We start from the raw sequence: 12,378 nt of genomic DNA, 5'->3' as shown, positions 1-12,378 counted from the left end.
TGCAACGGTTGGGGCACATGACGGCAGCGACCTTTGTGGTGCAGAATGCCAGGTTACACATGCGAAGCCTGCAGCATTGGCTGGCGAGTGTTTACAAACCGGCATCCCACACTATCCACAGGGTAGTGTCACCCATGGCGGAGGTGCGCAGATCCCTAGCGTGGTGGGAAAATCCCGAGAATCTGCTACTGGGGGGTGCCTTTCCACCAACCACAAATTTTTATTTTTCTTACTACCGATGCCTCCCACATAGGATGGGGAGCGCACATTGGCAGCAAGGTGACCTAAGGGCTATGGTCCCCTGCAGAACAGACACTGCACATAAACATACTGGAGCTCAGAGCAGTGTTCAATGCGTGCAGACATTTTCGAGATTACCTGCATGGCAAAGTAGTTGGGATCAATACCGACAATACCTCCACTATGTTCTACATCAATTGACAAGGAGGGGCACGATCACGTGCGCTATGTGCGGAAGCAGTCCGATTGTGGACCTGGTGCATCGCCAACAACATAACATTGAAAGCCTGATACTTGCCGGGCGCTCACAACGTGAAGGCAGATCAGCTGAGCAGGCGCTTTGCACTCACGCACGAATGGCAGATCCGCTCCGACCTGCTATGGTGCATATTTCGTACATGGGGGTTTCCCCAAGTCGATTTGTTTGCCACCCAGCACAACAAAAAGTGTCCCCAGTACTGCTCCAGAGTGGGAATAGGGCGGGGGTTCCTGGGGGACGCATTCATGATTTCATGGAAGGGCCCTCTACTCTACGCGTTTCCCCCCACAACGCTTATCCACAAGGTTCTGCAGAAAGCCAGAAGGGAGAGAGCTCGCATGATACTCATAGTTCCAACTTGGGACTGGCAACAATGGTTTCCCTTGCTTCTACGCGTGTCGGATTGTCCACCACTCCCCCTACCGGTGGCACCGGAGTTACTTACACAGGCTCAGGGGTCCATAGTGCACCTGCACCATCAGGGTCTGCGCCTACAAGCATGGTTAATCCATGGCTCAGCGCCTTAGAGAGCACATGTACGGAGGGAGTACAACAAGTCTTGTAGTGTAGCCGAAGGACCTCCACCAGGAGGACTTATGAACAGAAATGGACTCGATTTACAGCCTGGTGTTCTGCCAAGCAGTTAGCTTCCCTTGACGTTCCTATAACCGTAATACTAGAATACCTATTGGACCTCAAACGAGACGGGCTTTCTCTATCCTCGCTAAAGGTCCACCTCGCTGCTATATCAGCTTTTCGGCATACAGAGGAAGGGCCCACTGTATTCGCCCACCCTGTCGTCACAAGGTTCTTGAAGAGGCTGGTAAACCTGTACCCCCCTCAAAAACCGCTTCTGCCATCGTGGAGTTTGGACTTGGTGCTCAGCACGCTATTGGGACCACCCTTCGAATCATTAGCCACGGTACCCCCCCCGACTCCTTATGATGAAAACTACCTTCCTCCTTGCGATTACGTCAGCCCGCAGGGTGAGCTCGCTCGCAGCAGTGATGGCAACGCCGCCCTGCACAGTATTCTCACAGGGGGCAGTAACCTTTCGGTTACACCCAGCCTTCGTTCCAAAAGTTTCCTCGGAGTTCCATCTTAACGAACCAATAGTTTTACCCTCGTTTTACCCGAAGCCTCACAGCTCCAGCAAGGAGGCGCGCCTACATGTCGTAGACATGAGAAGGGCGTTGGCCTTTTACATAGACAGAACTAAGCCCTTCTGGAAAACGGACAGGCTTCTAGTGTCTCTCGCTCCCAGGTCAAAAGAGGAAGGCCTCTCTTCACAGAGGATTTCAAAGCACATTGTGTCCTGTGTAAAAATGTGCTGCGAGCTTCGAAAGACCCCTTTGCTGGCCCCGCCTAGGGCTCACTCCACCAGGGCGGTGGCAGCGTCAACAGCCTTCTTCAAGGGTATCGCGTTAAAAGACATCTGTAGAGCGGCGACCTGGTCATCCTACGACAACTTCGCCAAGCATTATGCCCTGCATTGGGTATTCGAGGAGGATACCCGTCTGTCAACAGCAGTCCTCTCGGGGGCAAGCTGCACAAGAATCGATTACCCACCTCCTTACTTGGGTTCCTGCTGGGTAGTCACCTATTGTGGAGCACCCACGGGGACCACTCGAATCAAAAAGAGAAGTTACTCACCTGTAGTAACGATGGTTCTTTGAGATGTGTCCCTGTGGGTGCTCCACCACCCGCCCATCCTCCCCGCTTCGGATCTCTGTCTGGTGTTTTTCAGGAGCATCTGAGGCGGTTGGTCAAGGAACTGGTGCGGACTGGATCGCGCACATGGCTGGGGGCGCGCAAGGGAGCGGCACGCATCGGCGCATGCGCAATCCAATAGAAACTGCTAGAAGAATTCCGATCTGCGGCGCCGGGCGAGCCCAACACCTATTGTGGAGCACCTACGGGGACACATCTCGAAGAACCATTGTTACTACAGGTGAGTAACTTCTCTTTCTCAGACAACCACAGGTGGTTGTTGAAGGAGCCAGTGTTGCGGAGCATCTTTCACAAGTGGGGGTATCCAAATAGAATTGTTTGCAACAGACCAAAGAAAAAAGTCAGATATTCTGCTCCACAGGGGTTTCCAAAGCACTCCTGCCTTGTCACCCAGATGCCAGGACTGATGTGTGCCTTCCTTCCAACCTTCCATATTACAGATTTGAGAGGTAGTGAGGCAAGATGCAGGATTGATGATCATGATAGTCATAGAATCATAGAACTCTAGAACTTGGAAAGGATCTCAAGAGGTCATCAAGTCCAGCTCCCCACCCCTTCAGGGGGAGCAAGCTCCATCCCCAGCCTTGATAGGTGTCTGTCTAACCTGCTCTTAAATATCTCTAGCAATGAAGATTTCGCAGCCTTTCTAGGTAATTTATTCCAGTGCTTAACCACCCTGACGTCCAATCTAAATCTCCCTTGCTGCAGTTTAAGCCCATTGCTCCTTGTCCTATCCTCAGAGGCCAAGGAGAACAAATTTTTTCCCTCCTCCTTGTAATCGTCTTTGAAGTACTTGCAATTCTGGCAAGTGGATCTGGTGAACCTGTCAGTGTAGTCCCTAGTCACTTTGCCTGCTCTGTCTAATAGCCTTGTACAGGTGGAGCAGTCTGACATTGATACGTTTGACAGCATGTATCCTAGCTGACACACCCCAAAAGAATCTGTTGGTCTGAAGTTTAGAATATTCCGTTGCAAAGCCAGAAAGCATTAAATAGACTGAATTAGCTTCATAAGTGAAAGAGGCTTACTTTTATGCATCTTGTCTCACTCATTTTCTCCCTCATCATTCATTCAGCAGTAATGAACTGTACACTAACCATGAAACAATGTGGGCCTTTTGCTTGTTCCATAAGTCTTTATCATTTAGTACTATCTGCAAATCACCTTTTGTTCCAGGACTGCAGTGTATTTTCTTGCTCTACATGGCCTGGGTTCTTTGGGTGCATTATTCATGTTGCTCCCCCTCCTGGGTCCTCAGTATAGTAATTAGGATCCCTGGCTGTCCCACTTTGAGCTCTTAGCTCCCTGTTCCATGTTTAACCTCAGTGAAGACTGCCTTCCTTCAACCTGAAGGGAGGGAGAGATTCAGGCACTAAAGACATATCTCTGTTTTTTCCAGGTTCCACCAGAGAAGGGTCACTCCCAGGTCTCATCCAGTGTTCTACGAAGTTTTTTTTTTTAATGTTTCATATGAACAAGTTTGTTCATCTCCCAGTTTTCTTCCACAAGCCTTTCTCAAGTGCTGGGAAAGCTAAACTTCATACACTTGATCTAATGATATTATGGTAGAATCCTTACAGATAATTACTTCAGAAAAAGATTACTTAGAGATGTGTAGTCTACATGGATTCCATGACCTGTGGTCTGGCACTTCTGTCCTGCAGAGTTATATTCCTTTGAAATTCTGTATTGATGAAGTAACTGAGGGCCATGGGCAAGAATATTTGTGGTACAGCTATAGCTCCAATGCATGACTAGTAAAAGAACTAAATATTACCCATCTGGAACATAGGCACACCAAGAGTGGGATCCATGTGGTCACTCCCTCTTGAAAAAGCACATCTATTGTAGAGTAATTACGCATTCTTTCAGCACCTGACCAACCTTCTCCTCGATGTAGCTCCCTATAGAAGAAGAAGGGGTCATTTTTTAATTGTAACCCATTTAACTGTTTGACTTTTTCCTGCTGTAACAATCCTCAACCTTTTATGTTGCACAGACGCTGATTTTTAGTTTCAGCAAGAAAGAGGTTGAAGTTCTTATACTGGTATCAAGCTTATTTTTCATACTATGAATGTTAAATCTGTGTAGTGTAGAAAGCAATGTTTATCATTACAAGTTGAAACTCTCTTGTCCAGAACACTCTCGCCCATCAACATACATAATCTGGCATGATTTTAGGAAACTGGGTGACCACTTATGTGGTGGGCAAGTTTCCTGTGGTCCCATAAAGTTTACAGCCACCGGTCCAGGTGTTTAATCTATTTGGGAAAATTTGGAACACTGAAGGGATTCCACAAGACTGGAAACATGGTTACCTTATCAGGCTTCCAAAGAAAGGCAACCTGAAGGAATGCAAGAATTGGAGGGGCATCCCGTTACTATCTATTCCAGGAAAAGTGTTCCGTAGGATTCGCTTGGAGAGAATGAAGACGGAAATTGATAGACAGCTCAGGGAAGAGCAGGTCAACTTCCAAAGTGAGAGATCTTAACGCTGACCAAATAGCAATTCTCAGAGTACTCATAGAACAGTCGCTCAAGTGGAACTCCCCTGTGTACGTAACCTTCATGGACTTTGAAAAAGACTTTGACAGCATTGATAGGGACACTTTGTGGGAACTGCAAAGATGAAACTGCAGATCTTCAACACAAATGTGAGGAGTGCGCTCTTGTATGGATGAGAGACCTGGCATACTAAAAAATCCTTCAAATTGCAAGCTACAGACATTCATAAACAGATGTCCGAGGTACATCCTTTGCATCAAATGGCAAGACTTCATCACAAATGAGGACCTTTGGAACAGAGCAGGGCAAGAACCAATTGACATTGAAATCAAGGGAAGAAAGTGGGGATGGGTAGGCCACACTCTCAGAAAACCATCTAGCATAGTCTGTCAAGCTTTCACATGGAACCTGCAAGGAAAATGCAAAAGAGGAAGACCTCGGACAACATGGAGAAGGTCTATTGAGATTGAAGGACAATAACTGGGGTACTTCTGGAGTCATCTTGAAGTTTTATCTCAAGACAGAGTGAAGTAGAGGAGACTTGTAGATGACCTATGCTCTACGCAGAGTATGTGGGTCAAGAAGTAGTAGTAGTAGTCCTGGCTGTCCATGTTATGTGCTGTTTTTAGCTGTATTTTACCTCTAAATGAGTCTAGTAAGCAGTGGAATTGTTGATAATGCTGCTAGACAACATTGACCTCTCATGGTTTGGAAAATTCTCTCATCCAGCACCGCTTAGGTCCCAAGGGAGCCGGATTAGGATAGTTCAACTTGTATTTGTTTACTGTTCATTCCCTCTTGGGGGATCTTCCTTTTGTCCTAGCCTTTGTGTCGTCTCTGGACAGATAAATGAACACATCCACTAAATGAAAATTAAGTAGACCGAGAGAACTGATATTCTCTTTAAAAAAAATCCAGTTATTTTATTAAAAAGTTGTTAAATATAATGGTAAATCCTTCTCAGTGTTCCTGCAAAGTGGTGTTCTATGTGGATTTATAATGCTAAATTTTACAAATGCTGAAAAAGATCTTAGAGAGATAAGGTAGGTAAAGAACAGTCTTTCACTGGATCAGCTTTAAAAGATCCATCACACTGATTTAAGTACTGTTTTAGGTTTCACAAATAAAACTGGATTTGCAGTTGAAATAACATGTATGCAATTAGAAAAGCATAGCAAAACTTTTGTGTCAAAAATAGATTTAAAAGCTTATTTGAAAGTGTTTTTAGAATTTATTAAAAATCTGGTTTTTAAATCAAGTTTTTAATGCTGCTGACACTTCTGTAGCTACCTACTGCCTCACATATTAAAGTATAGTAGTTTTCAGCATGGGCGATTTCAGTTAGTCTTAGGGAATAACCATCAGTCCTTGAAGATCCCATCACACCTACTGTCTTCTGGCCAAGGAGAGTTGGATGTAGCTCTTCTGACTAATCATTGCCATTCTTTTTGCCAGGCAACTTGAGTATCACAAGGCGTGCCCCTTACTTCAGTTGTCTGAATATGCTGCCTCTGGCATTGCTGATCTTTTGATCTATTCTATATGCTCCAGTATTTCATATTAACTAATAAAAATATTCTTTCATAATCCAATTGGTAGTTTTTCTGTTTTGTTTGCATAATAGGGCTGATGGAGTCATGAGGACAATGAGCACAGAAAAACTCCTCAAAACTGTGCCAATTATACAAAATCAGATGGATGCACTTCTTGACTTCAATGTAAGTTACATTTCTCCACATGTCAGAGATGCTGTCTATTAAAACAGCAGGACTTTTCCTCTGAGAAGCTATGAAAACAAGTTATATATGTACAAAGTAAAATTCCCTCATTTTTAACTAAATCAAATGCAGTTTGAGGAACAAAAATACACCAGGCTCATTGCTTCATATCTGGTAGCTTAACATAAAGCACTGGTACAAAATAAGATGACCACTCCCTAAATTTTCATTTAGGGGTACCTGTCTTTAAGTAGTTTTTTTAAATAAACCAACCTTTTTCTAATTATTCTTCTGGCTTCTCTTGCTCTGTGGTATATTTATCCTGTGTTTTTGCTGATGAGCTGTTCTTTGAGTATTTTTCTCGTTATCTTTGATAGAGGCTCCATTTAACTTCAAATGCTGCCATGTTCGAAACACAGTCCCGTTTGCCAGTGGTAATCGTGTCTTTGGGTAGAATATTGAAACTTATTTATTACTTGGAAGTTTTTCTAATAAAACATCAATCCAGATGTGCTAATTTACTTTTCTAATCTCCCTAGGTCAATAGCAATGAGCTTACAAATGGTGTAATAAATGCTGCCTTCATGCTCCTCTTCAAAGATGCCATTAGACTCTTCGCAGCATATAATGAAGGAATTATTAACCTCTTGGGTAAATATTATTCTACTCTGCAGCATTAATTCTGTGTTTTCAGTAAGCAAGTGCATATAATTTCTTTCAGAATTTACAGCTGTTTCAGCCTTAAAGAATTAGGGTGAAAACTTTTATCTTCATTTACTGCTTTAAGAAAACCTTCAGTTTTTTTGGAAGAACTTTATGACCAAGGTTTCTTTTGCTTAGTTAGTACTTTCCTTATATGTAATCCAAAGTATGCAGTTTCCTAAAAACAAAGTCCAAGAATTTTTGGCATGAAGAACTATTTTTACTTGAACTGTTTTTTCCTTGTCACCAAGAACCTCTGCTCAAAATCAAGTAGTAAAACTGACCTTTTTTTCCTCCACTGTGAACTATTAAAGAAACAGTTTTGCTTTTATAGTAACAGAGAGGAAGCCGTGCTAGTCTATACACTATCAAAACAAAAAGCAGTCAAGTAGCACTTTAAAGACTAGCAAAATAGTTTATTAGGTGAGCTTTCGTGGGACAGACCCACTTCTTCAGACCATATCCAGACCAGAACCTGGATATGGTCTGAAGAAGTGGGTCTGTCACACGAAAGCTCACCTAATAAACTATTTTGCTAGTCTTTAAAGTGCTACTTGACTGCTTTTTGTTTTGATAGTTTTGCTTTTGTAGTCAGAACTTGTAATTCTAGACAGGTGATATTTTATATGTATTAGATTTGGATATTTCACTGACTATGAAGGTTTTTGTGTTGGTGCCCATCCCTGTGAAATTAGTGTCTGTTCTAAACTGTAGCATGGTACATGACATATAGGGCCTTACTAAATCACAGCCCTGAAAAATGAGTCATGGACCATGAAATCTGGCATTCTGTGCTTTGGCCCTCTACTGTACAGAGTTTCTGGGGAAGCCCAGTATTTTTCAGTTCTGGAGTTGTGACCCAAAATAGAGTAGTGGTGGGGGCTGGGGTGGGAGCACAGTATTGCCACCCTTCTGTGCTGCCTTCAGGGATAGGTGGCCCGAAAGCAGTGGCTGTTGGCTGAGTGCCGAGCTCTGATGGCAGCTCCCAGCCACCAGCAGCACGGAAATAAGAGTGGTAATATTCTACCTTTATCTCTGTGCTGCCATTGGCAGTGGTTTTGCTTTCAGCTGTGGGCTCCCAGCCAGCAGCCACTCTCTCCAGCTTCCCAGCTCTGAAAGCAGCAGTGCTGCCTACAGAAGTAAAGGTAGAAGAACCTACTCCTAAGGGAATTCTCTGACAAAAAGTTAAGTTACGTGCACAATATTTTAAAATTCTGCAAAATTCTGTCAATTTTATTTGTCAAATGTGGCTCCAGCATGGCAGTAGGGAGCATAGGACGCTGGCTGCATGGAAGTGGGAAACCACCATGGAGTCCCCACTCCGCCCCATACAGGGACTCTGCAATGAGACAGAACCTGAGCCTGACACAATGCAAGGGCTGGGCCTGCTCCTCTGTGCTAGGCACAGTAGGTATGGCTGGGCAAGCTCAGACTAGCAGGATCCAAGCATGGAAGGGCTTAATGTGGAGGGACCTGGGTGGGAGGGGAGGAGGCTTCTGTGTGGAGTAATCTGGATGTGGGCAGCTCAATGGGGGATTTGGACCCTCAGGGGTCTTTGAGGATTCTGGGTGCAGAGACCATGGTGCTCCACAGGGAATACAGGCGATGGAGGTTGGGGCTTGTGGTAGGGGATAGTTCTGGGTGTAGGTTGTTGGGGCTGGAGAATTCTGGGAGTCTAGTTGCTTGAGGGTGGGAACTTGGGGGTGTGTGGGCAAATAGGGATGGCTTGAGCTCTGTTGGGGGGGAGTGTTGGAGTACATCAGATGAGTCCATGTATAGGTAGCTAAGAGTCTCTCCCGTCTCTGATGTGGTATCTGATTTCCATGCTCATAGCAGAGGTTAAAGTGAAGAAACAAGGGACCTTTTTTTCTCCACAGTGATGAGTGAAGCAACTTTTTGTCTTGTGTTATAGTTACTTGCACATTCTCCCTGTTTAAAAAATTATATAGTGTACTTATTTCTTATGTGACTTAACTACCTTTCGCATTTGCAGAAAAATATTTTGACATGAAAAAAACCCAGTGCAAAGATGGCCTTGATATATATAAGAAGTTCCTCACTAGAATGACAAGGATCTCAGAGTTCCTCAAAGTTGCAGAGGTAAATCTTTCTGGACAAAACTGCCCTCCTGCGCAAATTATTTATAAAATACTTAACTTTGATAAACCAACTATATTTCCTTTTGGCAGATTTAATTTCCATCATGCGGGACTTTATCAGAGTTTAATACCCGGGGACCAGCTTTTTAAGGGCCTGAATGTTGAAAGAAATACATTTTTCAACAGTTGACAGTAACTGTTGAGAAGAGGATATAAGAATAAATATATAACTGTCCTACCATAGGAAAGGCTAGTGGCCCCAGAGTTTAAACAAGCATAACATGTAGCTGCTATTAGTCTTTTTGATGAACTTGGTGGGGAGGAAGAGTATGTCTAGCCCTTCTTTGTTTCACACCAACGATTATGGTATTTTGAACTCGAGAGAAAAGAATTTGATGATGAACGTTAAATGAGAAAGGAATGGCTGAAGTTGATAATGAGATTTCACAAGGAGTTTTACAGCATATGAAAAATTTTTGTTGCATGGGTTTTCCTTGGGTTTTGTTGATCCAGTGGGTGTCAGCCTGTCAGAATAATGCATTCTGCTAAACTAGTATCCTTCAGAAGAGATTTCAGTCTGAGTAATACAGTTCTAATCTAAGTGTTTTGGTTAAATTCCTGGAAGGGGTAACTACATTCTACCTAGCTAAAATTCTTGTTACAGTTTTAGTTGGAAATGGTACCTATCACTTTACAGTTCTACACTGTTGTTGTCAGCCTTCACTAGGGAACTCATACGATCTTTTGCAACAGAGGTGACTGTTGTATGCTTTGTAGAGTGATTTGGAACATTAAAGATAAAAGGGTCTATCAAAGCAGTATACTATTTTTGAATTTCCAAATACATACTGTGTCTATAAGTAGTTCAGTGCTTATAATCTGTAACTTGCTTAGTAAGAGAAATGCTCTTATGAATTTCTCTTCCTAGCATGAATCATATAATGACAGAGTTGGAAGAGACCTTGGGAGGTCATCAAGTCCAACCCCCTGCTGAAAGCAGGAATAATCTCAACTAAATCATCCCAGCCAGGGCTTTGTCAAGCCAGTAGTTAAAGGCCTCTAAGGAAGGAGATTCTACCACCTCCCTAGGTAACCCATTGCAAAGCTTCACCACTCTCCTAGTGAAATCATTTTTCCAAATATCCAATCTCAATCTCCCCGACTGCAACTTGAGACCATTGTTTCTTGTTCTGTCATCTGTCAACCCTGAGAACAGCCTCTCTCCATCCTCTTGGAACCCCCCTTCAGGTAGTTGAAGGCTGCTCTGCAGTCCTCCATCACTCTTCTGTAGACTAAATAATCCCAAAGCTCTCAGCTTCTCCTCGTAAATCACGTGCTCCAACACCCTAATCAATATTGTCACCCTCTGCTGGACTCTCTCCAGTGTGTCCACATCCTTTCTGCCCAGAATTAGAGATAATACTCCAGATGCATCCTCACGAATTCAAAATAAAGGGTAATGACCCCCCACCCGATCTGCTGACAGTGCTCCTACTAATGCATCCCAGTATGCTGCTAGCCTTCTTAGATGTGAGAGCACACTGTTGGTTTGTATCCAGCTTCTCATCTGCTGTAATCCCCATGTCCTTTTCCACAGAACTGCTGCTTCTTCAGGTGGTCCCTGTGGGTAATCCACACAGTTCTTGTGGCACCCCTGCATTGCTGATAGGAAGATTTCTCAGAGCAGTATCCCATTGCACCACGTACGCACCCACTGAGCGTCTCGTGCTGCAGCCTCTCTTTGGAGTGCGTGTGAAGTGCGAACCCCCAACCCCTTCAGTTCCTTTTATAGCATCCCCTGGCTTAGATGGATCTCAGAGCAACTCTGTTCATGACAGAACATAGAAATTTAACATTTATTTTAGACTTTTACCTCAGAACTTGGATCCTAGGACTATACTATTATTAGTACTGTGAGCGTAGGGGGGGGGAAGCAAAGGTGCTAGCTGCCACGTTGATTATTTTTTTTTCCTGCTCTCCATACCAGAGTATCCCAGCTTTAAAAAGAAATGTGATAATATGTAGAGCCTTGATGCCCACGTTGGATGGGCATGCCTCGTGCTAAGTGCTTAGAGGAAGCACACGTCACCAGCAAGTGCCCTCATTGCCTCAAGATGCCAGGAAAGGCCATGAAATGCATCTGAAATCTACTCTCTAGGAAAAAGCCTCTTCTGAAAGGGACAAACCGGATGAGTTGCAGGTGTTAAAAAAGCCCTCTGATAGGGCAGCTTCATAACCCTGCTAGGGCTTCTTTGGCACACTTTTAATCAGTGTTGCCCAGAGCCCTGCGGAGAAACGCAGGTCAGCCTCAAGCAGAATGGCTGAGGCAGAGACCAGAGTAGCCATCTCAGATGGCACTGCTCAGGCGTTGGTTTAGGAGAAACTACGTGTGTGTCTACCAGCAACAATCGAGGCTATACTCTGGGAAAAAGTCTCTTCTACCATCAAGGGACAAACCAGAGGACATGTGGATACTACAAAAGCCCTTTGACACAGCAGCTTTACCACCCCATAAAGGCTCTCAAACCGCAAAGCTTCACCAGCATGCTCTTCATTAGCACTGTCTCTCGTTCTCCGGTGTCATCAGTCTCTGACACCGTGGAATCAGCCAGGAGAGCTGGGACAGAGGCTAAACTCGCCACATCGGTTGTCGTTACAGAGGCAGCAGCTTCACAGAAGCTATATGTGCCCGTATCATGGGGATATTTGCCTTTTTTTTGTTTTTTCCCCCTTGTATCTCAGGGGACCGCTTCACATCAGTCCTCTCAACCCCATCCCTCCCCTACTCTTTGTTTTACCTCAGGCTTATAGCAGGTCCTGAAGCACATACTTTACAGTTTTTGCCTACCTATTTTACCAGACTAGAGCCTTTTTATCCGCCTGAAGGAGGTGTTGCTGAGGATAAGGGGTGTTTAAGTGACCCCTGTTTTCTGTGTTTTATATAGTACAGCAGTTTTATCTCTGAAATGCTGTTTTTCTCCAAGACTGCCAACTGCCCTCAGACAAGCATTTTCTCTGCTTATATTGTCTGGCAAGTGCATTACAGTTCACTGTCACTTGGCAGCTGACAGTTATAGCCAAGGGAGAAGAGTTTTCATCAAACTTGTTTTTCCTCAAGTGCTCC

At 44.2% G+C, this 12,378-nt stretch overlaps 1 protein-coding gene across 7 annotated transcripts in view; it reads left to right on the top strand.

Moving 5' to 3' along the window:
- The window catches only part of PICALM (phosphatidylinositol binding clathrin assembly protein), a 171,876-nt gene that overhangs the window by 67,551 nt on the left and 91,947 nt on the right, over positions 1 to 12,378 (top strand). For all 7 annotated transcript variants that reach the window (XM_074983701.1, XM_074983739.1, XM_074983709.1 and 4 more), the window contains 3 exons: positions 6,360 to 6,453; positions 6,993 to 7,104; positions 9,149 to 9,255. In XM_074983701.1, the coding sequence (XP_074839802.1) occupies positions 6,360 to 6,453; positions 6,993 to 7,104; positions 9,149 to 9,255 (313 nt within the window). The remainder of the gene's footprint in view (positions 1 to 6,359; positions 6,454 to 6,992; positions 7,105 to 9,148; positions 9,256 to 12,378) is intronic.

This window comes from Carettochelys insculpta, chromosome 1 (assembly GCF_033958435.1).
Source record: "Carettochelys insculpta isolate YL-2023 chromosome 1, ASM3395843v1, whole genome shotgun sequence".
Lineage (NCBI taxonomy): Eukaryota > Metazoa > Chordata > Testudines > Carettochelyidae > Carettochelys > Carettochelys insculpta.
Note: the sequence above shows the minus strand (reverse complement) of the source record. Positions and strands in the feature narration are given on the sequence as shown.